The sequence below is a fragment of the Symphalangus syndactylus genome, chromosome 3 (genome assembly GCF_028878055.3).
Source record: "Symphalangus syndactylus isolate Jambi chromosome 3, NHGRI_mSymSyn1-v2.1_pri, whole genome shotgun sequence".
NCBI lineage: Eukaryota > Metazoa > Chordata > Mammalia > Primates > Hylobatidae > Symphalangus > Symphalangus syndactylus.
Window position 1 is genome coordinate 127,467,302 of NC_072425.2, and position 26,022 is coordinate 127,493,323.

Genomic DNA, 26,022 nt, shown 5'->3' on the forward strand with positions numbered 1-26,022 from the left:
TAACTAATGATGTTAAGCATTTCTCAAGTGTTTTATGGGTCATTTGTAAATCTCCTTTGGTGAAGCGTCTTTTCAGATCTTTCCCCAATTTATAACTTGGATTTTTTTGTCTTTTCTTGATTTGTAAGATTTCTTTATGTATTCTGGATTTGCTCGATATGTGCTGTGTGTGTATGTAGCAGTGTGTGGCCTGTGCCCTATTTCATCTTCTTAACGGTATAATTGGATAAGGAGACATGTTTAATTTTGTTTATATCAATTTATCAATTTTTGTCTTTTATGGTTAGTGCTGGCTGATCTAATTTTCATATGAGAGACTCTTTTTAGCTGTGAGAGACAGGAGGTCTGAGATACCAGAAAGAACTTGGAATAATTGGGAGTGGAAGGGGCTGGTAGAACCTTCACCTTTTAAGGTTACAGCAGCCCTGCAGCTTGGTACTTGGAGAAGGCACAAGGTTAGTGAGTAATCAGGAGACCTAAACTCAAGGCCTGGCTCAGCCATTTACTACCTGAGTGACCAATTTATCCATCTGTAAGACGGGGGGTTGTCGCTGAGCTTACTCAGCCCATATCACAATCGGCTTTGAATAAACTGAAAGCCAAAAGGCGTTCAACAAGTGATCATGAGTATTATAATACTATAACCCCCATTATATTATAACCACCATTACATTATAACTACCATTATATTATAACCACCATTATATTGTAATATAATCACCACCACTCTTAGTATCATCCACCCTACAGTGGTCTATTGTCTTGTTTGTGTTATTTAATTCCTGCTTCCCTGTTTCTTACTCCTGAATATTTCATGTTCAAAAGCATTTTTCTTGGGGGACAGGTGGGAAGGAAAGACTGTAAAACTTGAATCCATTTTTTGTCACTTGTTTGTATTTCCAGAAAAAACACCCTTGAGCTGTACTAGTCCCATGGTGCTGTGTGCTGGGTGCTGAGCTATGCAGTGGGAGGCTCACATGAGAATCTGAGAGGTTCACAATGGATGGGGACACAGAATGAGCCCCTGAGCACACTGCCACGGGTGTCTAGCCTTGTGACCTCTCATGGCTGCTTTTGTGATTTTTGTTCCCCCTCTACATCCCCAGTTTTTAACATACCTTTCACCAAAAAACTCATGTGATTGTAGGTAGTTTATTTTGTCAGGAGTCAGACCTTACTTTCCCACAAGTTAACATGGGTTCATGAATTACATACAACCAAAAGTAACTGCCATTAACCTGTGCAGTTTTATAATTGGCTTTTTTAAAATGTCGAAAATGTTACAGGTATCCTGCTCCTACCTCTGAGAAACCCGAGCAGTCTGAGACCTTGGAAGGATGGTCCCTGCTCACTGCAGTCCACATCTTTGAGAAGAGCTACAAGAGGGCAATCTTTTTCTTTTTCCTTGCTTTAAAGTACAGTCCCTCTTAGGAGCAAAGGGGGCAGGCAGGGAGTCTCTTTATGATGCAGATTGCCCATTTGTGGTGGGAATGATCTAAAGTTTTTGATAGGTGGAAAACATCCGCTCCCATGGTACCCAGCTGAGTTTAGGCCTAGAACTGTTAAGCTGGACCATACAGGCTGCACCTCCTCCAGCCAGACATGGGGGTTCAGCCTGATAGCCCAGGGCTCCTTGTTATTGCCCTCCAGAAGAGTGTTCAAAACGTGAAAGTGGTCTGAGAAAGGCAGCAATCTTGTTTTTTCATGTCTCCTTAGTTTATGGAGAAGCCAAAAAACTCCATAACAAATATTCAAATCCAGACCCTGTCTCCAACCTGAGATGGGTCCCCAGAGCCTGAGTGAGATGTGGTATAATCTGGAGAGGGAGGAGATGAGGGCCGGATGAAGTGGCGTGGGAGGTGGGGTGGTAAGTGTAAGGTCCTTGCCTGGCTGTGGTATCAGCAGTGAGTCCAGCAAGCAAAGGGTGTTAAGGGAACGAACTTGATCCTTGAGGCCTCAAAGCAGGAGTGGTCTCTGTTCTCTGTGTATATCTGAGAGAGGAGTTGGGAGGTGGGGAGGCAGCAAAGATAAGAGGCCAGTGGCTGGGTGTCACATTACAAAGCTGAGAGGAAGAAGCGAAGAAACGAAGAGCTCTCACAATAAAGATCAGAGAAAGCTGTGATTATGCAATATGCCCACTGCAGACAGACAGGCGGCACTGGCCCTTCATCTTTCTTAACCTCAGATTCCGAGAGAGCCTTTGTAGCCTGGTCAGTCACACACAGGCATGGGCTGGGCTGGGGTGAACGTCAAAGCCCTAGCAGGTCTCACTCTGGATAAGAGGGTAAACCTGGGGAAAACCGAAGACATTTCCAGGTTAGGGAACTGATGCTCAGCCACGAGCCGAGCCTGGTTATCAGTTCCCCACATTTAGCCCCCTTCAAGTTGCCCCCACCCTCCCAACCAAGTACCCCAGGCCTCTAAAGCTCCAGCACTGCAGATGGTAGCGTGTGCAGGGCCCCAACCTGCCACACACTTGGCAGGCCCCACCCAGACGCGTGCCAACTTGAGCTGGGTAAAGAGTGAAACCGCAATCCATCCGGCAGTTGTTTTGTCTGCATGACACCAAACCAACCAGTTATTTACATTGGTGCCACATGGTAACGAGAGCTATTTTGACTAAAACCAGCCCCTTGGACATTGTGGAGCCTGCACTTGGTACCACATGGAGGGAAGGTAAAGACGTATGTCAGAGACTTCCTCAGATTCAGGCTGAGTCAAACATCACTGCCCTGACTGAGACTGGGCACTGTTTTGGGGTGCCCCAATCTTAAGGCGTCAAGCACTTTTGTTCACTGCCACAGCTCTGAGTATATGTATGGCCTCTGTGGGTGTCCCTGGGTGCCAGGAGTTACAGAGAGCAGAAGGAACACTGTGCTGTGCTTGCAACTGAGAGGATTAGAAACCAAAGCAGCACAGACACAGATCCTCACCTAAGACAGCACTTGGCATTGGAGACGGGTTGCAGGGAAGCCAGTCTCTGAGTCATAACCTGGACGTGGCTTATCCCCAGGGTGGGTTCTGAGTAAATGTCAAATCACCAGCTTCTCAGGTAGGCAAATGTCAGGAATAAATGTGGACCATGGGGAAGGCACGAGAAACATCCTGCCACTTTCTAACTGTAGAACCTTTGCTAGATGAGGCCTCTCCTGTGGTCATCTGAGGTTGGTCTGTTGATTTCTGAGGTCATGTCAAATGGCTCAGATTCTAGATAATAGACTTAATCTTTTGACAAAACCTGGAGGCAATGGAAGGGAAAGAGCTCCACAAAATACCTAAGATGTCCGATTAATTTTCCCTCACCCACGCACACGCATAGAGGGCTTTAGACTTTTGGACAGTTTTCCCATTCATCACGTTGCCTTTGAATGCTCTTGCGCTAGATATCCACAGAGCCAGCCGCCTGTCTCAGCGAGGCTTCCCTGGATACCTGACCCCATGTTTTACTGGGTCCATCTGCTCCTGCCACTTCCATCTCCCTTCCTGGTTTTATTTCTCTACTTAGCGCTTACTATAATTTGATATACAAAATATTTTCTCATTTGTCACATTCATTGTCTGCTTTCCCCACTAGAGTGCAAACTCCGTGAAGGTGGGGAGGTTTCCTTGTGCACTGCTTGTTCACTGCTGTACCCGGTGAGCACAGCACCTGGCACATAGCGAGTTATTAATACATACTTATCAAATGACTAAATCATTGTTTTATGTTCTTTGAGTAGAGATATGTTACAGATGAGGACATTGAGGCAGAATGTACCTATGCTCATTTCCAATGACTAGGTTTGGGATGGGCTGAGAGCTGTGCTTTCTGCTGAGAAAGTGCTCTTATCTCTTCCGAGCAACCATGTTCCTGAGAGGTGGGTCCACTCATGGTGTCACCACACACATACTTTGCCCTCAGATGTCAGCCTGGTGACCAGTGGCACCATCTGGAACCATCTGGTGACCAGTGAGGAGAGCTGGGGGGTCATCAGTGGGCTGCTGAGGTGAGCGATTATGGGGAAGAACAGTTTCTAAGTGAATGCAGAGGGTTGGACCAATAGTCTGGGCAAGTACCAGCGGAGCACTCAGCCTGCCAGGTCTGTGCCCAAAAGTGGAAGTGGGGCACTGAGACAAAAGAGATGGTTAGCCTTCAGGACTGGGACTAAGAGTGGGGAGCGCTGTGGGTGGAAGCAGAAGGGCCACAGGAGGGAGGGGAATCCTCACACAATTTTTAGGCTTGGAAAGACACAACCGCCTCAAGTCAGACTGGTCAGGCCTCACCTCTAGGAACCCTGATCTATTCAAGCTCTTAGTTCAGCCTCCTGAGTAGCTGGGACTATAGGCGCTTGCCACCATGCCTGGCTAATTTTTGCATTTTTTGTAGAGATGAGGTTTCGCCATGTTTGTTGCCCAGGAAGTCTCGAACTCCTAGCCTCAGGCAACCCACCTGCCTCAGCCTCCCAAAGTACTGGGATTACAGGCATGAGCCACTGCACCTGGCTGATGGTGATTACTTTCTTTCGACACTTGAAATATTTCACTCTCTTTTGCTTGCATGATTTCTGATGAGAAGTCTGTTGTGATTCTTACCTTTGCTTTTCTAGGTATTTTTTTTTCTTCTTGCAATATTTTCCTTTTGACTTTGATTTTCTGTGGTTTAAATATAATATGCCTAGGTGTAGATTTTTTGGTGTTTATCCTGAGCTTCCTTGCCCTGTGGTTTGGTGTGTGTCATTAATCATGAGAAGTTTTCAGTAATTTTTGTTTCAAATGCTTTTTTTCTGTTTTTCTTCTCCTTCTGGCATTTGCCTTATATATATACCTTTTGTAATTTTCCCACAGTTTTTGGATATTCTATTTTATATTTTTCACTGCTTTTTCTCTTTGCCTTTCGGTTTTGTAAGTTTGTACTGACATTTCTTCAAGCTCACTGGTTCTTTCCTCAGTCATATCAAATCTATTGATGAGCCCATCAAAGGCATTCTTCATTTTTGTTACATTGATTTCTAGAATTTTTTTATTCTTAGAGTTTCCATACCTCTGCTTATGGTATTCATCTGTTCTTGCATGTTGTCTAATTTTTTGATTAGTACCATTAGTATATTAATCATAGCTGTTTAAATTCCTGGTGTAATAATTCCAACATCTCTGCCGTATCAAAGTCTATGGATGTGTTTCAAATATGTTCCACTGACATGTTTGTCTCTCTCTCCATCAATACTATACTCTCCTCATTGCTCTAATTATATAGTAAGCCTTAATTTTGAGAAATGTGGTCTTTTCACCTTATTCTTCTTTGCCAAGGTGATGTTAGCTATTCTAAGGCCTGTGCCTTTCCAATAAATTTTAGAAGAAACTTATCTACAGCTACAAAAAAAATCCTTTCTGGGAGTTTTGGTTGGAATTGAATTAAACCTATATATCAATTTGGGAAGAGTTGACGTCTTTACTGCGTTGAGTCTTCCAATCCATGAATATTGCATATCTCCCCATTTATTTAGGTCCTCTGATTATTTTCACCAGCATTTCATCAATATTTTGTAATTTTCAGCATTCATATCCTATATATATTTTCTTAGATTTATGCCTAAGTATTTCATTTTCTTTAGAGTAATTATAAGTGGTATTGTCTTTAATTTTACTTTCAGCATGTTATTAGCATATGTAAGTATAAAATGATTTTTGCGTGTTGACCTTGTATTCTGTGACCCTGCTGAATTAAATTATTGGTCCCAGGAGGTATTTTTTAAGAAATTCCTTGGGATTTTCTGTGACAGTCATGTCAGTCATGACACTTGCAGATAACTTTATTTCTTCTTTTCCAATATGGATGCCTTTGTTTTCCTGCCTTAGTTCAGTGGCTATACCTTCCAGTAGTATGTTCGGCAAGAGTGATGACAGCAGACATCCTTGGTTTGTTCCTAATCTTAGGAGAAAGCATTTAGTCTTTCACCATTTCAGTATGAGATTAGCTGTAGACTTTTTGTAGATTTTTAAAAAATCAAACAGGCTGGGTGTGGTGGCTCATGCCTGTAATCTCAGCACTTTGGGAGGCTGAGATGGGTGGATTACCTGAGGTGAGGGGTTCAAGACCAGCCTGGCCAACATGGTGAAACCCCGTCTCTACTAAAAATACAAAAAATTAGCTGGGCGTGGGTGGCAGGTGCCTGTAATCCCAGGTACTCGGGAGGCTGAGGCAGGAGAATCGCTTGAACCCAGGAGTCGGAGGTTGCAGTAAGCCGAGATCACGCCATTGGACTCCAGCCTGGGTGACAAGAACGAAACTCTATATCAGAAAAACAAATAAACAAACAAATGAAACCAAAACACAAACAGGAAACAGGTATTTTCCTTCTAACTTGCTGAGTTGTTATTTTTTTAATCATTAATGGGTATTGGATTTTCAAATGTCTTTCTGTGTCAATTTATATGATACTATGATTTTCCATCTTTAGCCTGTGGATATGTGGTTGATATACTGATTTTCAAATATGGAACCACTTGCATATCTGAAAAAAAAATCCTACTTGGTCATTGTAAATAATTCCTTTTATTCATTGCTAGATTGTTTGCTAATTAAAAATTGGCATCTAAATTCATGAGAGACACTGGTCTGTAATTCCTTCTTTTCTTCCTTTTCTTCTTTTCTTCCTTTCCTCTTTTTATTTATTTTCATACTGTCTTTTTTGGAATTTGTACCAGGATAATACTGACCTCATAAAATGAGTTGGAAGTGTTTCCTACTTTTCTATTTTCTGAAAGAGACTGTATAAAATTGGTTACAATTTTTCTTTAAAGGTTAGAATTCTCCAGTGAAACCATCTGGGACTGGGAGATTTTTTTCTTTGGGAGCTTTACATGGTGAATTTATTTAGTGATTATGTGACTATTCAGATTATGTTTCATCTTGGTGGTGTATTGGTAAGTTGTGTTTTGTTAAGTTTGTAAGTGTGAAAATTATTTGTAGTATTCTCTTATTATTCTTTTAATGGCTGCAGAATCTGTAATGATATCTCGTGTTTTATTCCTGATATTGGTGATTTGTTTTCTCTTTCATTAGTCTTCCTAGAAATTTAGCAATTTTATTGATTTTTAAAAATGAGTCATCTTTTTAATTTTCTCTATTTTTCTATATTCAATTTTATTGATTTCTGCTTTGATCTTTATTATTTTCTCCCTTCTGCTTGTTTTGGATTAATTTTGCTCCTTTATCTAGTTTTTTTATTGTAGTTTTAATTTCACTTATATTATTGTCATTGAGGTCTTTTCATATAATTAAGTTTATTTTTATTTATATATATTATTATACTTTTAGGGTACATGTGCACAACGTGCAGGTTTGTTATATATGTATACATGTGCCATGTTGGTGTACTGCACCCATTAACTCGTCATTTAGCATTAGGTATACCTCCTAATGCTATCCCTCCCTCCTTCCCTCACCCCACATCAGTCCCCGGAGTGTGATGTTCCCCTTCCTGTGTCCATGTGTTCTCATTGTTCAATTCCCACCTATGAGTGAGAACATGCAGTGTTTGGTTTTTTGTCCTTGTGATAGTTTACTGAGAATGATGGTTTCCAGTTTCATCCATGTCCCTACAAAGGACATGAACTCATCATTTTTTATGGCTGCATAGTATTCCATGGTGTATATGTGCCACATTTTCTTAATCCAGTCTATCGTTGTTGGACATGTGGGTTGGTTCCAAGTCTTTGCTATTGTGAACAGTGCTGCAATAAACATACGTGTGCATGTGTCTTTATAGCAGCATGATTTATAGTCCTTTGGGTATATACCCAGTAATGGGATGGCTGGGTCAAATGGTATTTCTAGTTCTAGATCCCTGAGGAATCGCCACACTGACTTCCACAGTGGTTGAACTAGTTTACAGTCCCACCAACAGTGTAAAAGTGTTCCTATTTCTCCACATCCTCTCCAGCACCTGTTGTTTCCTGACTTTTTAATGATGGCCATTCTAACTGGTGTGAGATGGTATCTCATTGTGGTTTTGATTTGCATTTCTCTGATGGCCAGTGATGATGAGCATTTTTTCATGTGTTTTTTGGCTGCATAAGTGTCTTCTTTTGAGAAGTGTCTGTTCATATCCTTTGCCCACTTTTTGATGGGGTTGTTTTTTTCTTGTAAATTTGTTTGAGTTCATTGTAGATTCTGGATATTAGCCCTTTGTCAGATGAGTAGGTTGCAAAAATTTTCTCTCATTCTGTAGGTTGCCTGTTCACTCTGATGGTAGTTTCTTTTGCTGTGCAGAAGCTCTTCAGTTTAATTAGATCTCATTTGTCAATTTTGGCTTTTGTTACCATTGCTTTTGGTGTTTTAGACATGAAGTCCTTGCCCACGCCTATGTCCTGAATGGTATTGCCTAGGTTTTCTTCTAGGGTTTTTATGGTTTTAGGTCTAACATATAAGTCTTTAATCCATCTTGAATTAATTTTTGTATAAGGTGTAAGGAAGGGATCCAGTTTCAGCTTTCTACATATGGCTAGCCAGTTTTCCCAGCACCATTTATTAAATAGGGAATCCTTTCCCCATTGCTTGTTTTTGTCAGGTTTGTCAAAGATCAGATAGTTGTAGATATGTGGCGTTATTTCTGAGGCCTCTGTTCTGTTCCATTGATCTATATCTCTGTTTTGGTACCAGTACCATGCTGTTTTGGTTACTGTAGCCTTGTAGTATAGTTTGAAGTCAGGTAGTGTGATGCCTCTGGCTTTGTTCTTTTGGCTTAGGATTGACTTGGCATTGTGGGCTCTTTTTTGGTTCCATATGAACTTTAGTTTTTTCCAATTCTGTGAAGAAAGTCATTGGTAGCTTGATTGGGATGGCATTGAATCTATAAATTACCTTGGGCAGTATGGCCATTTTCACAATATTTATTCTTCCAACCCATGAGCATGGAATGTTCTTCCATTTGTTTGTATCCTCTTTTATTTCATGGAGCAGTGGTTTGTAGTTCTCCTTGAAGAGGTCCTTCACATCCCTTGTAAGTTGGATTCCTAGGTATTTTATTCTCTTTGAAGCAATTGTGAATGGGAGTTCACTCATGATTTGGCTGTTTGTCTGTTATTGGTGTATAAGAATGCTTGTGATTTTTTGCACATTGATTTTGTATCCTGAGACTTTGCTGAAGTTGCTTATCAGCTTAAGGAGATTTTGGGCTGAGACAATGGGGCTTTCTTGATATACAATCATGTCATCTGCAAACAGGGACAATTTGACTTCTTCTTTTCCTAATTTGAATAACCTTTATTTCCTTCTCTTGCCTAATTGCCCTGGCCAGAACTTCCAACACTATGTTGAATAGGAGTGGTGAGAGAGGGCATCCCTTTCTTGTGCCAGTTTTCAAAGGGAATGCTTCCAGTTTTTGCCCATTCAGTATGATATTGGCTGTGGGTTTGTCATAGATAGCTCTTATTATTTGGAGATACGTCCCATCAATACCTAATTTATTGTGAGTTTTTAGCGTGAAGGGTTGTTGAATTTTGTCAAAGGCCTTTTCTGCATCTATTGAGATCATCATGTGGTTTTTGTCTTTGGTTCTGTTAATATGCTGGATTACATTTATTGATTTGCATATGTTGAACCAGCCTTGCATCCCAGGGATGAAGCCCACTTGATCTTGGTGGATAAGCTTTTTGATGTGCTGCTGGATTCGGTTTGCCAGTATTTTATTGAGGATTTTTGCATCAATGTTCACCAAGGATATTGGTCTAAAATTCTCTTTTTTTGTTGTATCTCTGCCAGGCTTTGGTATCAGAATGATGCTGGCCTCATAAAATGAGTTAGGGAGGATTTCTTCTTTTTCTATTGATTGGAATAGTTTCAGAAGGAATGGTACCAGCTCCTCCTTTTACCTCTGGTAGAATTCGGCTGTGAATCCATCTGGTCCTGGACTCTTTTTGGTTGGTAAGCTATTGATTATTGCCACAATTTCAGAGCCTGTTATTGGTCTATTCAGAGATTCAACTTCTTCCTGGTTTAGTTTTGGGAGGGTGTATGTGTCGAGGAATTTATCCATTTCTTCTAGATTTTCTAGTTTATTTGCGTAGAGGTGTTTGTAGTATTCTCTGATGGTAGTTTGTATTTCTGTGGGATCAGTGGTGATATTCCCTTTATCATTTTTTATTGCACCTATTTGATTCTTCTCTCTTTTCTTATTAGTCTTGCTAGCTGTCTATTAATTTTGTTGATGTTTTCAAAAAACCAGCTCCTGGATTCATTAATTTTTTGAAGGGTTTTTTATGTCTCTATTTCCTTCAGTTCTGCTCTGATTTTAGTTATTTCTTGCCTTCTGCTAGCTTTTGAATGTGTTTGCTCTTGCTTTTCTAGTTCTTTTAATTGTGATATTAGGGTGTCAATTTTGGATCTTTCCTGGTTTCTCTTGTGGGCATTTAGTGCTATAAATTTCCCTCTACATGCTGCTTCGAATGTGTCCCAGAGATTCTGGTATGTTGTGCCTTTGTTCTCATTGGTTTCAAAGAACATCTTTATTTCTGCCTTCATTTCCTTATGTACCCAGTCGTCATTCAGGAGCAGGTTGTTCAGTTTCCATGTAGTTGAGCAGTTTTGAGGGAGTTTCTTAATCCTGAGTTCTAGTTTGATTGCACTGTGGTCTGAGAGACAGTTGTTATAATTTCTGTTCTTTTACATTTACTGGGGAGTGCTTTACTTCCAACTATGTGGTCAATTTTGGAATAGGTGTGGTGTGCTGAAAAAAATGTATATTCTGTTGATTTGCAGTGGAAAGTTCTGTAGATGTCTGTTAGGTCTGCTTGTTGCAGAGCTGAGTTCAATTCCTGGGTATCCTTGTTAACTTTCTGTCTCGTTGATCTGTCTAATGTTGACAGTGGGGTGTTAAAGTCTCCCATTATTATTGTGTGGGAGTCTAAGTCTCTTTTTAGGTTACTCAGGACTTGCTCTATGAATCTGGGTGCTCCTGTATTGGGTGCATATGTATTTAGGATAGTTAGCTCTTCTTGTTGAATTGATCCCTTTACCATTATGTAATGGCCTTCTTTGTCTCTTTTGATCTTTGTTGGTTTAAAGTCTGTTTTATCAGAGACTAGGATTGCAACCCCTGCCTTTTATTGTTTTCCATTTGCTTGATAGATCTTCCTGCATCCCTTTATTTTGAGCATATGTGTGTCTCTGCACGTGAAATGGGTTTCCTGAATACAGCACACTGATGGGTCTTGACTCTTTATCCAATTTGCCAGTCTGTGTCTTTTAATTGGAGCATTTAGTCCACTTACATTGTTATGTGTGAATTTGATCCTGTCATTACGATGTTAGCTGATTATTTTGCTCGTTAGTTGATGCAGATTCTTCCTAGCCTTGATGGTCTTTACAATTTGGCATGTTTTTGCGGTGGCAGATATTGGTTGTTCCTTTCCATGTTTAGTGCTTCTTTCAGGAGCTCTTTTAGGGCAGGCCTGGTGGTGACAAAATCTCTCAGCATTTGCTTGTCTGTAAAGTATTTTATTTCTCCTTCACTTATGAAGCTTAGTTTGGCTGGATATGAAATTCTGGGTTGAAAATTCTTTTCTTTTAGAATGTTGAATATTGGCCCCCACTCTCTTCTGGCTTGTAGATTTTCTGCCGAGAGATCCGCTGTTAGTCTGATGGGTTTCCCTTTGTGGGTAACCCGACCTTTCTCTCTGGCTGCCCTTAACATTTTTTCCTTCATTTCAAGTTTGGTGAATCTGACAATTATGTGTCTTGGAGTTGCTCTTCTTGAGGAGTATCTTTGTGGCATTCTCTGTATTTCTTGAATCTGAATGTTGGCCTGCCTTGCTAGATTGGGGAAGTTCTCCTGGATAATATCCTGCAGAGTGTTTTCTAACTTGGTTCCCTTCTCCCCGTCACTTTCAGGTACACCAATCAGACGTAGATTTGGTCTTTTCACATAGTCCCATATTTCCTGGAGACTTTGTTTGTTTCTTTTTATTCTGTTTTCTCTAAACTTCCCTTCTCACTTCCTTTCATTCGTTTCATCTTCCATCACTGATACCCTATCTTCCCGTTGATTGCATTGGCTCCTGAGGCTTCTGCATTCTTCACGTAGTTCTCGAGCCTTGGCTTTCAGCTCCAGCAGCTCCTTTCAGCATTTGTCTGCATTGGTTATTCTAGTTATACATTCATCTAATTTTTTTTTCAAAGTTTTTCACTTCTTTGCCATTGGTTTGAATTTCCTCCTGTAGCTAGGAGTAGTTTGATCGTCTGAAGCCTTCTTCTCTCAACTCGTCAAAGTCATTCTCTGTCCAGCTTTGTTCCATTGCTGGTGTGTAACTGTGTTCCTTTGGAGGGAACTCCCTGACTCCTTGTGCTTCCCAAGTGAGGCAATGCCTCGCCCTGCTTTGGCTCGCGCATGGTGTGCTGCACCCACTGTCCTGCACCCACTGTCTGGCACTCCCTAGTGAGATGAACCCAGTACCTCAGATGGAAATGCAGAAATCACTCGTCTTCTGCGTTGCTCATGCTGGGTGCTGTAGACTGGAGCTGTTCCTATTCAGCCATCTTGGCTCCACCCTCCTTTATCTAGTTTTTTAAGGTGGGGTCTTAGCTTATTGATTGGAGATCTTTCCTCTGTTTTAATATAAGCATTTAGTGTTATAAATTTTCCTCTAGGCACTGCTTTACCAGTATCCCACATGTAGTAAATCCTCATTTAATGTCATCAATATGTTCTTGGAAACTGTGATTTTATGCAAAAGGACAACAAAATGAAACCAATTTTACCTAAGGTTAATTGATATAAACAAGAGTTAAGATTCTTTGGTGTCTCTGGTCACAAACCCTGTCAAACTTCTAAATAAAGACCCAGATTATTCTAATATTGAATGTTGGAATAAATACTAACTCTATATATTTAAAGCACAAGTAAGATACTTGCTCAGTTGTTCCAATTCAAGGTCTCGGGTGGCAGGTGCCTGTCCTGGCAATTCAGCGTGCAAGGCGGGAACCATCCCTGACAGGATGCCATCCCAATGCAGTGCACACTCACACACCCACACTCATCCTGGCACAATGTAGACATGCCAGTGGACCTAACAGGCACATCTTTGGGATGTGGGAGGAAATCAGAGTACCAGAAAAAACCCAGGAACACGTAAGGACAATGTGCAAACTCCACACAGGCAGTGGCCCCGGCTGGGAATCAATTTATTTATTTTTCTTCAGTGTTACAATGAAACAACATTGGATGAAATGATGTTATTCAAGGACTTGCTGTATTTTGAAACGTTGTATTTCCACTTAGTTTTGTGATTAAAAAATTTTCTTTTGAAACTTCCTCTTTGACTCACGGATTATTTAGAAGTGTGTTGGTTTCCAAGTGTTTGGAGATTCTCCTGTTATCTTTCTGTTATTTATTTGTAGTTTAAATCCACTGTGGTCTCAAAACATACTCTGTATGATTTCAATTATTTTAAAATGTTGATGTTTGTTTTATGGCCCAGAGTATGGCCTCTTGGTATATGTTCCTTGAGCAATTGAAAATAATGTCTACTCTGCTGTTGCATGGATTATTCTATAAAGGCTGATTAGATATGATTGATGGTGTTGATGAAAATTCTTCTATATCCTTGCTGGTTTTCTGTCTAGTTGTTTTATTTAATTGTTGAGAGAGGAGTGTGGAAGTCTCCAACTGTAATTGTGGATTTGTCTATTTCTCCTTTCAGTTACGTCAGTTTTTGCTCTGTTTTGAAGCTCTGCTGTTTGTGCATACACATTTAGGGTTGTTATGTCTTCTTGGTGGATTGTCATAAAATGTTCCTTTCTGTCTCTGGTAATTTTGTTTTATAGGTCTATCTTTCCAGTTTTAATATAGCCACTCCAGCTTTCTTTTGATGAATATTTGCATGATACATCTTTTTCACCGTTTTACTTTGAACCTACCAATGTGGTTGAATTTGAAGTTAATTTTTGTATATAAGAAATATTAGGTCATTAAAAAAACCATTTGTTCCCCTCCACCCCATACACACTTAAACACTCTGTCAATGTCTGTCTTTTGATCAGTATATGTAGATCATTTACATTTAAGGCAATTCTTGATACCCTAGAGCTTAAGTATGCCATTTTATTATTTTCTATTTGCTTCCTCTGGCTTTATTATTCTGCTTTTTTTGCCTTCCTGTGGGTTTTAAAGATTTTTTTTAGAATTTCATCTTGATTTATTTATTGCTTTAGAGATATACGCACTCCAAATATATAGTTTTTGTAGTAGTTGCTCTGGATATTACAATATACACCTGTAGCATATCACATTCTTCTGGTACCAACATTTTACCACTGAATGAAGTATGGGAACCTCATTTCCATTTAGGTCCTTTTATCTTTTCCACTTTTCAATATCATTGTTTTGAGTATCAAATGGTATTATAATTTTTGTTTCAAGTATCAAATATGACTTATAAAACTCATGAGGATTGTCGTACATACCCTTATTTTTTTCCTGATGCTCCGAATTTTCCATCATTTACTTTGTTTAAAAAACTTTATTTAGCAAATCTTTACAAGTATATCTGCTAGTGACACATTCCTGACATTTTCTTTCATCTGAGCATGTCTTTATTTTTTCTTCATTCATTGAGGTTAGTTTCACTGGGCATGGGATTCTGGGTTGACAGTTCTTTTTCTTTCTGCACTTGTAAAATGTTGTGCCACTTCCTTCTGGCCTCCATGGTTTCAAATGGTAAATCCTGTCAATTCAATTGTGTTTTCCTACAGGTAAGGTGTTGGTTCTGTTTTCAAGATTTTGTCTTTAGTTTCCAGACATTCAATTATGATGTCTTTGCATTTATCCTGCTTAGGTTTCAGTTTCTTGATTGTGTAGGTTTATGTCTTTTACCACATTTGTTAAGTTTTCAGCCATTACTGTTTCAGCCTTACCCTCTCTCCTTCTGGAACTCTGATACAAATGTTGGCTCTTTTGTTAGTGTTCCACGGGTCCCTGAGACTCTATTATTATTTTTTCCAGTCTGTTCTGTTGTTCAGATTGTGATCAAATTCTGTCAATCAATCTGTCCTCAAGTTTACTGATTCTATCCTCTGTCATCTCCACTCTGCTATTGAGCCCATACACTGAGATTTCTGCTGTTGTATTTTTCAGTTTAACAATTTCCATTTGGTTCTTTTGTATAACTTCTATTTATTTGCTCAGATTATATATATTTTTTCATTTAAGATAATTTGTATTTGGTTTCTGACACATTTTAGAGTGGCTGTTTTAAAAATCATCTTAATGTTGACATTGACTTTTCTCATTGAAATTGTGATTTTCCTGGTTCTTGGTGAGATAGGTGATTTTTAATTATATCCTGGACATTTTGTCTATTATATTAAGAGACTCTGGGTCCTATATAAATCTTTTTATTTTAGCAGGCAGTCACCTGTTTAGTTTCAGCACCCAGATCTGGCCTATGTTTGGGGTGGTGGGCCCAATGACAACTTAATTTTCAGAGCTTTTGTGGTGTGTTATTTTGATGTTTCCAGTCGGGGAGGCCTCTTTGTTCCTCATGCCTGAGACAGCCCTGGCTGGGTATTTTTTGTGGTGGAATCCTTCCCATACCGTCTGGCTGTTTCAGTGTCTTTGGACAGGGGAGGGGAATCTTACAGCAGCTGTGGCCAATTAGCTTCCCAGGATGAGCTGCCTGTTGTGGCTGGGTCCCTCTTGCTGTTTTTGCCTGACCAACTATCTTTCAGGGGTGAGGGGAGTCTCAGGCCTAGCAGGAAGGGTCATTTATTACTGGTGGAACTCTCATCAGTCCATCTTGCTGATGGTTCCTGCTTCACCCAGTGGTGTCAGAAGGCTTCTCATTGATCAGGGAAAGGGGCATTTCTGAGCTGCCTTATGTTGCTAGTTGGGAAAGGTCAGGCCTTGGGTCACCTTTTTCTACTGGTGAGGAGATGTAAGATGCTCTGCCACTGTGCTGTTCCCCCCACTCCTAGAGTTCTAAGCCAACTTCACTGCCTCTTATCCCCTTTCAAGATTCTCTATTGGCTGTCTGTGGTATATTTACAGGATTTATAGTTGTACTTAGCAGAGAGCAGCATGGAGACACAAGTCTGCCATTTTGTAAACCAAATTCTCAGTCCAATTATTTTTATATTCATCATAGCTTTCTGATTTCTGATATGATTTTCATAAATTTGAGATACCCAGCCTAGACACAAGAATTTAGGAAAGTCTGGATGGTCCTCACATACATAATTTGTGCCTGCTTTATTATGAAAGAAGTATTGTCTTACCTATTTTAAGAAGAAAAGTTTTTTTAAAAAAAAGAACCTGTGGTCAGAATGAGGAGCCAGCTGAATGTACCCAGGACACAAGATCTGTTGTGAGCATTAAATGAAATACTACATGTAATACATTCATCACCAGTGCATGCATGCAACTAAGTACCCAATAAATGTTACTGTTCCCACTCTTCTACACAGCCCAATTTTTCCCTTCTCTGTTTAAAGTCCTTGAGGACAGAAATAATTTGTCTTTTTCACCTTGTATCACTAGGGTCTGGAACAGTACCTGGCAATAAAAAAGTTTAGCTGCCTGAATAACATTTTATCACTTTTAACATTTTCATTTCCCCAAGCCATGCTCTTTCCTTCTTTTCAGTTTTTTTTCTTAAACTCCCTGTGATTCAGTTTCTTGTACGAATTACAATGCTTACTTAAGGCTTTCCCCTCTCTCTACTCACTTGCTGTGCCATCAAGCAGGAAGCGTCTTGTGTTCATGTATTTTGATGATTCTCTGCTACTTAATCATACCCTTCTTGGGGAAACGTACACATTTCCTTTCCTCCTGAAAATTTTAGGCAGTAACAATCACAGCCCCTGTGATCTGGCAGAGAAGGCACATTTCTTTGTAGCACTCATTTTATTTGCTTAGAATAATGGAACTACCTCACAAGTTTTTAGCTGATTTATTCACTTCATAGCAGATAAAGTGGCTGCAAGGAGACGCCCTAAATTTAATTCCAAGTTACTGTAATCTAATATCAAGTCTAGACTATAACAACTAGCATTTAAATCTTAATGTCGCCAAAGCCTATATATTACCATGTAAAATTCAACTCCAGAAAATATATATTTTGCTTTAACAAATGTTAAAATATATTTTGATCGAATAATGTGTATGTGTTCTGGTGCTGCACTATGTGAACACACATTAAAGAACAATGCTCAGCCAGGTGCGGTGGCTCACGCCTGTAATCCCAGCACTTTGGGAGGCCATGGCAGGTGGATCACCTGAGGTCGGGAGTTCGAGACCAACCTGACCAACATGGAGAAACCTCGTCTATACTAAAAATACAAAATTGGCTGGGCGTGGTGGCGCATGCCTGTAATCCTAGCTACTTGGGAGGCTGAGGCAGAAGAATCACTTGAACCCGAGAGGCGGAGGTTACCGTGAGCCAGTATTGTGCCATTGCACTCCAGCCTAGGCAAAGAGGGTGAGACTCTGTCTCAATAAAAAAAAGGAGCAATGGTCATCCAATACCATCATTTCTGTGTACTTCGTTGGGATTTCAAAACAAAACTTTCCAAATTACAATCCAGAGCCCTCTGTCAATTAATTCTACCATGACATCTGACATTATGGAGTGCAGAGCTAGAGTTCATGGTATTTAAAAACAAACAAACCTGAATGCAACATGAAGGTGGCTCAGGAACAGGGTAAAATGCTAGCTCAGGGTAAGTCAGCACAGAACTCAAGAATACTTAGAAACTTACCTTATGAGAAATCCTCGCAGCCACAATAGATGTTGAAGAAAGTAAACATTTTATCCAACTTTATTATTCAGGGAATAAAAATTATTTACTAAAATTTTTTTGTAATGAATTTTCTTTGCATTGGAATAGGCAGTTTGTAAAGATGTTCTCTGTGTCGTTAAAACATGAGCTGGCACTTTGGGAGGCCGAGGCGGTATCACCTGAGCTCAGGAGTTCGAGACCACCTAGGGCAACATGGTGAAACCCTGCCTCTACTAAAAAAAAAAAAAAAAAATTAACCGGGTATGGTGGCACGCACCTGTAGTCTCAGCTACTTGGGAGGCTGACGCAGGAGAATTGCTTGAGCCCCAGAGGCGAAGGTTGCAGTGAGCCGAGATTACGCCACTGCACTCCAGCTTGGGCTACAGAGTGAGACTCCGTCTCAAAACAAAAACAAAAATGAAAACAAAACAAACAAAACATGACCTGGAAGGAAAATACGAATTAAACACTTGCCACCAAAATTTGGATGAAGACACATAATATTCCTAGAATTATTTTTTCAGCAGAAACAATAAGGCATTGGTTCAAAGATACACATTAGATCCCTTCGAATCAATGTGATGTCATGAAAAGTAGAAAAGCACAAAGGAGATAATCTCTTAAATTCAGTGCTTTTAGATTAAGACTGTTTTAAAAAAGTGAAATTATCATTGTGTTTCTGTAATATTTAGAGAGAAATCCTTTCTGGACTAAAGTAGTGTATGTTTTTGAATCCCTTTGAAATAGAGATTAACTTTACACAGAGGGAACCTCAGCCAACTTTCAGACGGCAAAACTGTAGTAGTCATGACAATCTTGTCATATCAAATACATTTATATGACCTGAAAAGCACTGATGTCTTGGTATGTGTCTGGGGCCATCTGGGTATTCTAGTTAGAATGGTCCAAACTTAGATAAGAAAATCTCACACAATCGAAGTGATCTGATGGTTCTTTGACATAAGAATACTGACTATATCTCATTCCAGGAGCATAGTGAAAACATAATGCCTAAGAAAATGAAGACTTTGTATCTAAAGCATGACTTGTTTGGTAAATAAATAACAAACAAACATTAGAAAAAAAGTATTTTAAAAAACCACTTTTCCTAAAAAGACTGACCACGGGTTCTGACTAAAAGCTCAAGGTTCAAATTCAACATTAATTATACTCTATGAAATTTCCAACGTTAGGCAGAGACTGGGATCATTAACTAGAACAATTCTACAAAGGGCAATATTGCTCTGGTGGGATGGTTAATTCTGCAGAATGGCATTTTATTTAACAGACAGCATGGACTTCATACATATCCATTATCAGTGCCTTGAAAACCAAACAACTTTAAAAGTTAGCAGCAGTTTCTGCAAGTACAAAAATACACATTTATTACATAACATATGGTAGTAAAATTTGTCAAGATATATTATACAAACTCAAAGCATTTTAGATAAAGCATCAGTCTAATATATTATAGATTGATGGAGTATAATAAAATGACATATAGTCTGTCTTCAAATCATACAATATAATACTTTACAGCAATATTAACAAACTATTCACATTAAGAATTACAGGAGTATCTAAGGGAACACAGATAGTAGGAATGGTTATTAAAAAACCTCAGCAACTATTTTCTTCTATGCTTCAAAGTGGATGATTTTTTACCTGCTAATATGAAAAAAAAAAAAAGGCAATTTCTTCCAGAAAGACACTCCAAGCCATAAGAGCTTCATTCACATCTTGCAGTTCTGACAGTAGTATGCCCTAAGGGAAAGGGGAGTCCCTGCTGAGTTTATATATTGTACCAAAAAAGATGCATATGGACACTTAGGAGTCTTCATATGTGGGACTGGTTAGTTATAAAGTGAAATCGACTTCACATCTGTGACTCAGATGGCCAGTGTCACGAAGTAGCTCTTTGGATACAGAGTTCTAAGAGATCACTGTAATGGTTAGCGTAAACAGGGCCATGTCCCCAGGAGGTAGGTAGCACCTATAGCTAATACTGAAATAACTTCTTCTATCTTAGAGAAAACATTTTTTTTCCCCTATAAATGAAAATGCAAACTTTAGAACAAAAAAGATAGAACATTTGATATGACCATTTTCTGGTGATTAATAAGACAAATAATCTGGAATAAGCTAGCTTGTGAGAGAAAGATCCATCTAATGGTGAACTAAAGAGAATAAATGGGCTCAGAGCAACTTCTTATAGGTAAGTACTTAATGTGAAAGAAGATGCACATCATTTTTAGTGCCATCCCTGCATACTAGTTGGCAAGGCCTGATAATCTATTCCTAGGTGACGAGATGTACTGCTGTAACCTTTAAGTAAGTCAAGAAAGTGGAGAAAGGTCCATGGATATAAAATAAACCAATGGGATATAAGCCATGAAACATTTGGGGCAAAAATATGGAACAACGTCTGGAAGTGAAACCAAAGCAAATGGCTGTCTGAGAAGGCCTGGTAGCCACTTTGTTGGGTATTCTACTGTGGGACTCCTTATAACCTGCCAACCTCAATATTGCTCTCTCAATTGCCAAACTATAAAAATCAGAAAAGGGATGATTTATAAGTATGTTTTTTCTGGCTGACTGTAATCTAAGAGGCAGGACTGTGCAGAAACATTTCAGCAAAGTGATGCCATGGTTTGATCACATGTTAACAGCATTCGCGTAATCGAGAAAGGACAGTTGTTGTGGTCTTTTCCTCTACATTGAGAGTGAATGCTGTCACGAGGTCACCTTCTAAATAGAAAAAGTTGCATTTCTGAAGAATGCTCCTAGTCAGAGACACCTTTGAAAAGGGTACTGAAATGAGCAGCCATTTTCATCTTTCTCCTCACAACTCTGTTTCCTGAAGCCTTGCAAAGCACTTCAACATGAATGAAAAAACAAATCGACAAATACAACCAACAAAACTGACATCATGGTACCCATGGCTTTTGAGTCACTCTGTTTTTCTCCACTCTAGCTGTAGCAACGTGCTCGTTCATGGAATGATTCTGTAAGGACACGTGATTAGTAAGATCCCACAAAAATGGCCACTGGCTTAGATTTAGGGAAAGATTTTACATGATGTTCTTCATTACTGGACACACTTAATGTTTGCTTAGTGGCATTTTCCTTGCCTACTTATTAAAAACATTCCATGGAATGTAGATGGTTTCTCTGTACCCTTCCCCTCTCTCCTCAGGCCCCTATTCCTCATTCCTGATATCTTGGTCTTCTCAGGACATCAATCTCACAGACTGTTCCCATAAGTGGTTCCTCTACAGAAGATGCTTTCTCTAGCTCTCAGTTAGTATCTCTAAAACCACATGACAAGACCAATCCTAACCTTCAATAAGAAAAAGCCTCCCAAACACTTAGGTGACAAAATTTTTAGCATAAAGTATTTGTCAAGTAGTCTCAATAAAGAGAATTATTTCGTTGTCCTAAGTATTAGCAATGATAATCCTTATGCTACCTCTCCCAGGTATCTTATACAAAGGGGTCATAATAATTATTGTCTATTATTATTAACCCAGTTTCTGTTCTTGTGGACATCAGATTCTTATTATGGTTAAGTGTCTTTGGTTAAATACCTGTCCTCAATGTCGCAGACCAGTGTAGGCCCTGACTCTGGGCTGGTCACATCCTCTAGAGTCCAAGAGCTGGCTGAGGCTCTTTCCCAAGGCAGAGAACCAGAAGAGCTCTGACTACCAGGCTCTATTTCCTCATGTGACTTCATGCACAGCTTAAGTCTGCTCTCCACCAGGCTGAATGGAGAGCTACAGTGTCTCTCTGAGTCCTGGAAGGGAGAAGAACTACACCTTTGGGCTGACTGCACAGGGGCCAGTCCTTCAGCTGCCCTTAAGGGCAAGTCTTTTTGTTCCTCTTGCAGTGAGCTGGCTTCTGGAACACCAGAAGCATGTGGGGGTAGCTCTAAGGGTCCTTTTGAAGAAGCTATTTTCTTTTCCTCTGGTCTGGCTGCCTTTGCTTTCTTTTTGAGGGACCAGTTCTTCAAACTGGCCACACCATTTCTCAACCATGTGCTGGGATGAAGAGTTATAGAATGCATTTGTGAATGCCACTCCATGGTGTCCTTCTTTGTATAGGCTGGGCGGCTGCAAGCCTGCCCTGATGAGGGACCGGGCATTCCAGAAACATGGCTGGCATTGCTAAAGTCAGGAGAAAGCTCTTCCTGTTTTCTCTGAGCCTGAAAAGTGCAATCTATTGGAGAGGAAGTCTCAGTGGGTGTAAACACGGAGTGTTCAGAAATCTGAGAAAAAGCACTGTCTTGGGAGCTTACTGATGAGCCGGATGGGGAAGTGCCTGGGGAGGATAAGCTGGAATAGCTGGTCCTTGGGCAAAGGTTTAATCTTGGGGGTAAAACCTTCTCAGTGTTTTGGTTTGTGGCACTACTCTTGCCCACCTCAATCCCCATGACTAAACTCTGATTAATAAGCTTCTGCCCCTCCATTTGCAAAGACTTATGCCGTTTGAGATAATCCTCCTCTCCATGCAAGAGACCAGCTTCACAGCTGGTTTTATGTTGTTTCTTTGAATAAATTCCCCTGAGATAGGTCAGCTTGCGGTTCTGGTCTTCTATGTTGGGCTCTGAGCAGCGCCGATGTGTCCTTGGACCCTTGAGGGCATCTGCTGTGTGTGGTGGGGAGTATCCAGATGTAACCACATCAAAGGGCTGGTTCTTGGAATGATTCTGTGAGGACATAGGACTATAAGACGCCACAGAAATGGCCACTGGCTTGGACTTAGGGAAAAGTTTCACATGATTTCCTTCACTGCCAGACAAGCTTTTCTTCTTAGTGTTTTGAGTAGCGGCATTTTTCTTGCTGACATCAGTGCCTGTGACTAAACTCTGTTTAAAACATGTCTTTCCCTCTTCCTGGAGGGGTTGATTCTGCTTCAGATAGTCTTCATCTTTTTGAGAAAGAATTTCATCACAGCTGGACTTGCGTAGCTTTTTCTGATAAAACTCCCTGAGGTAGGAAAGCTTTGAATCCAGATAGTCGATGCTGGGCTCTGAGCAACGCCGGTGTCGCCTCAGGCTTTTTGCAGCATTTGCTGCAGCTGTGGACACGTAGCTGGGTGTGCACATGGCAGACGGGGCCCTGGCATGATCCCGCAATGGGATCTTTGTGTACACTAAAATGTTCACCGGCTTGGATTCAAGAGGCCATTTCATTTGAACATCTTCATCTTTAGAATGGGCCAAGTCAAAGTCGCTTAGGGTTAAAAGGCCTTCCACCTCGGGCTGGTCAAGATCATAGTCACTGAGGGTTAAGACAGAGTCCATGCTTCTGCTCCCCTGGCCAAGTTTCTTTACCAAGTCACTGCATGGTGCATCAACATCCTCATTTAGCTCATTTTCCAAGCTGTCATAGGAGGAGTCATTCAGTTGAAAACAAGAAATATCTGTCAAAAAAATTAAACCATGATTAACATATTTACTTACCACAAATATACTCATGCTTCCTTAAGAACAAACTATGGTGCTTAGCTGAATTCTCTTTTCACGTGGAGTGTTTAAATTCCTACTCTCAAGAAAGAATCTTTCACAATCTCAATTGTTAGTGAAGAATAAAAATAAAATTGCTGGGATATAGGAGATTTATCTCAGTTCCTGACGAATGGGCTTTCCTTAAGTAACATTTTCTTAAAGCAAGGAACATTTCATATGACCAAGAAATGGTAAAAAAAAGAAAAAATGAAGGAATTAATGCCTTCATAGTATAAATATATCCAGATTCTTAGTAAGATTCTGCCTTCTAACAGATTGCTTGTGTTATACTTAACACTAGTCTTGGGGAAACCATTTACTAACTCTAACAATGTCTCTTAATATCCATAACCTTATTTAATCTTTACAACAACCATAAAAGTTAGACATTATTTTTATCCACATTTTAGAGATAAAGACAATGATGCTCAGTGGCATAGAATAGCTGGCCAAAGATAACATATCTAGTACTTGATGGCACAAAGATTCATATTCTGAAGGCAGCTGTATGTCTTCAAATTCAGTGTTCCCCCACCCTCCCAGCCAAATGATGCTAGTTGTTTCAAACTGTTTCATAGCACACTAGAATTCTGAGGTGTCTGAGGGACCAGTACAAGGAAGGAGAGGATGAAAAAAAAACAAAAAACAAAAACAAAACATGCCTCCACTACCTCTGGGCTTTCTACACCAGTTTCAACCACAGCAGTTCTGTTATATATATTAGGGTTATTCATAAAGTTAAAAAGCCCATCAAAAAACATCATACCACAGCATGCTGCCACTAACTTATTGAAGGCTGGAACCTAATCTTTATATAGTTCTTAATCCCACTACACTGTTAACATATGCTGACCTATTGGCAGGCCATCTAAGGAAGGATCAAAAAGCCCTGGGCCCCACTGACCTGGATCAGAGGCTCCTTTCACTTCAGTTGCTATGGGCTCCAGGAAAACCCCTATCCCAGCATGTTTACAAACAAAACCAATCCAATTATTCACAATACCTGAGGCATTCTCTCTAGTGTCACATCTCACTGAAACCTCTCTGAAGAGGGAAGTGATTTCTTCTCCAAATATCCTAAGGCAATTCTCAATCAGAAATTGTATAAGCAGGGAAACCTGTAAGAAAAAGGACAAACGAAGTACTACTTTTCATATTACATTTTATAAATCACATTTCATATATAAATCCTGATTTTTAACAAAAAGCACATGTACCCAGAGAAAAATTCATATCTACTTTAAAAGTACATTAAACAGTTTTCCCTAAAAAACTATGATACTTTTAAAAGTAGTTTGGGCATAGAAATGTAATCAGTGGACTAGTTATTATTTGTAGCCCTGGCTTAATGTTGACATTTTATACCAATGGCTCTGTCTGTAAAATTGGGTAAAGAAATAGATTTTGTTATTAAAATTTATAAAGAATCATTAGACAAAGACTTATGAAAACTATTTCTTGTGTAAAGGGCAGGCTGTCATAAGCTGGGGAAGAGGGCTCATCCGCGAGTGCACTGTGAAGGAGAAAGACACCTAGGAAGAAAACTTGTGTTCCTGACTAGTCTCTACCCAAGCATTTGGCTGACAGGTCTATCCATGTACTGCCAACTTCTGATAGGCTCCCTAACAAGAGGTGCTTGCCGGGAAAGGTAAGAGTTTATTAGGGAGCTTTGTGACTCCACTGAGAAGTACTGGAACCTTTCTGAAGTTTCCTTGCCCCAGCAGCTGAGGCCAAGGGGCAGGAGAAATGTTAAGAGAAAAGGGAACTGATATCCCCACACCCCTTATTAACTGTCTGGGACTACAGGAGTGTGATTTCAAGTAACTACTGTATTATTACCGACTCCATTTTATTTTTAGACGAGGACACTGTGGGTCAATGTAACTTTGCCCAAGATTGTACATCTGGCAAGGGGTGGAGCTGAGAATGGAAGCTTAGCTGTCTTAGCTCCAAAGTCCCTTTTTTTTTTTTGTTTAAAAAATCATATCAGCTGCTTTATCACTTTACGGTTTTAGTCATAGTGTTTAGCCTCCTTAAAGGGAAAAGAGAAGTAACCCATCTGCTATCATTTTCTACTTAACAAATCACTTTCCTATAGTCTACTAGTAAAGTCAAATTTATAAGGAGGTATACCTATTTAAGAAATCATCTTTTAGAATACCCCAAATTTTAGTTTCAAAATGGGGACTTAGTCTCCCAGGGCATAAAAATGAAAAACTTCATTACCTTTTTTGTAAATTCGTTTTCTAGTTCTGGGCTGGAGGAAGTAGGAGGCCAAAGAATACTTGGAGCGACACACACAGCTAAATTAAATGCAGTCATCTGATTGGATGAGGAATGTTGCTCAATGTTGTGTAACACCCCAAAAAGATACCTTAGGAGAACAACATTGGCTCTCGGAAGCTGGTCTAATAGCCTAAAGACAGAAAAGTTACTCTTTAAGCAAGACATTTCATTTAAAAACTTGTAAAGACAAGCAACTCTCACTTTGAATGGCGAAGAGGGCAAATCAAGAACACAGTTCAGATACGCAAGAGTTTCAGTTAACATGGTACCATACAAAGTGAGGACTCCTGTACAGAAAGAAAAAATAGGCATTGGGAATTTATTTTTTGTTTTTCTATATTGTCTTCACATCTCAATGAAAATGTAAAAGAATGCAGAAAAATGTTTCATTAAAAAAAATGCTGCCTGAAATATTTCCCTGAAACTAGCAAATGCAAACTTAGGCCAATCCTGTAACATTTCAGAATATTTTCAACCA

The 26,022-nt window shown here is 39.8% G+C and overlaps 1 protein-coding gene and 1 long non-coding RNA gene across 6 annotated transcripts in view; one reads left to right on the forward strand and one right to left on the reverse strand.

The window, feature by feature from the left end:
- LOC129479625 (uncharacterized) overlaps positions 1 to 26,022 on the forward strand; it is a 36,851-nt gene that overhangs the window by 311 nt on the left and 10,518 nt on the right. Inside the window, exon 2 of the long non-coding RNA XR_008656740.1 lies at positions 24,727 to 24,906. This is a non-coding gene — a long non-coding RNA (uncharacterized lncRNA). The remainder of the gene's footprint in view (positions 1 to 24,726; positions 24,907 to 26,022) is intronic.
- ARHGAP20 (Rho GTPase activating protein 20) overlaps positions 17,764 to 26,022 on the reverse strand; it is a 146,079-nt gene continuing 137,820 nt past the window's right edge. For all 5 annotated transcript variants that reach the window (XM_055273043.2, XM_055273044.2, XM_063636509.1 and 2 more), the window contains 3 exons: positions 25,485 to 25,674; positions 24,262 to 24,376; positions 17,764 to 23,173 (listed from right to left, as the gene is read on the reverse strand). In XM_055273043.2, the coding sequence (XP_055129018.1) occupies positions 21,318 to 23,173; positions 24,262 to 24,376; positions 25,485 to 25,674 (2,161 nt within the window). In that variant the 3' untranslated portion in view covers positions 17,764 to 21,317. The remainder of the gene's footprint in view (positions 23,174 to 24,261; positions 24,377 to 25,484; positions 25,675 to 26,022) is intronic.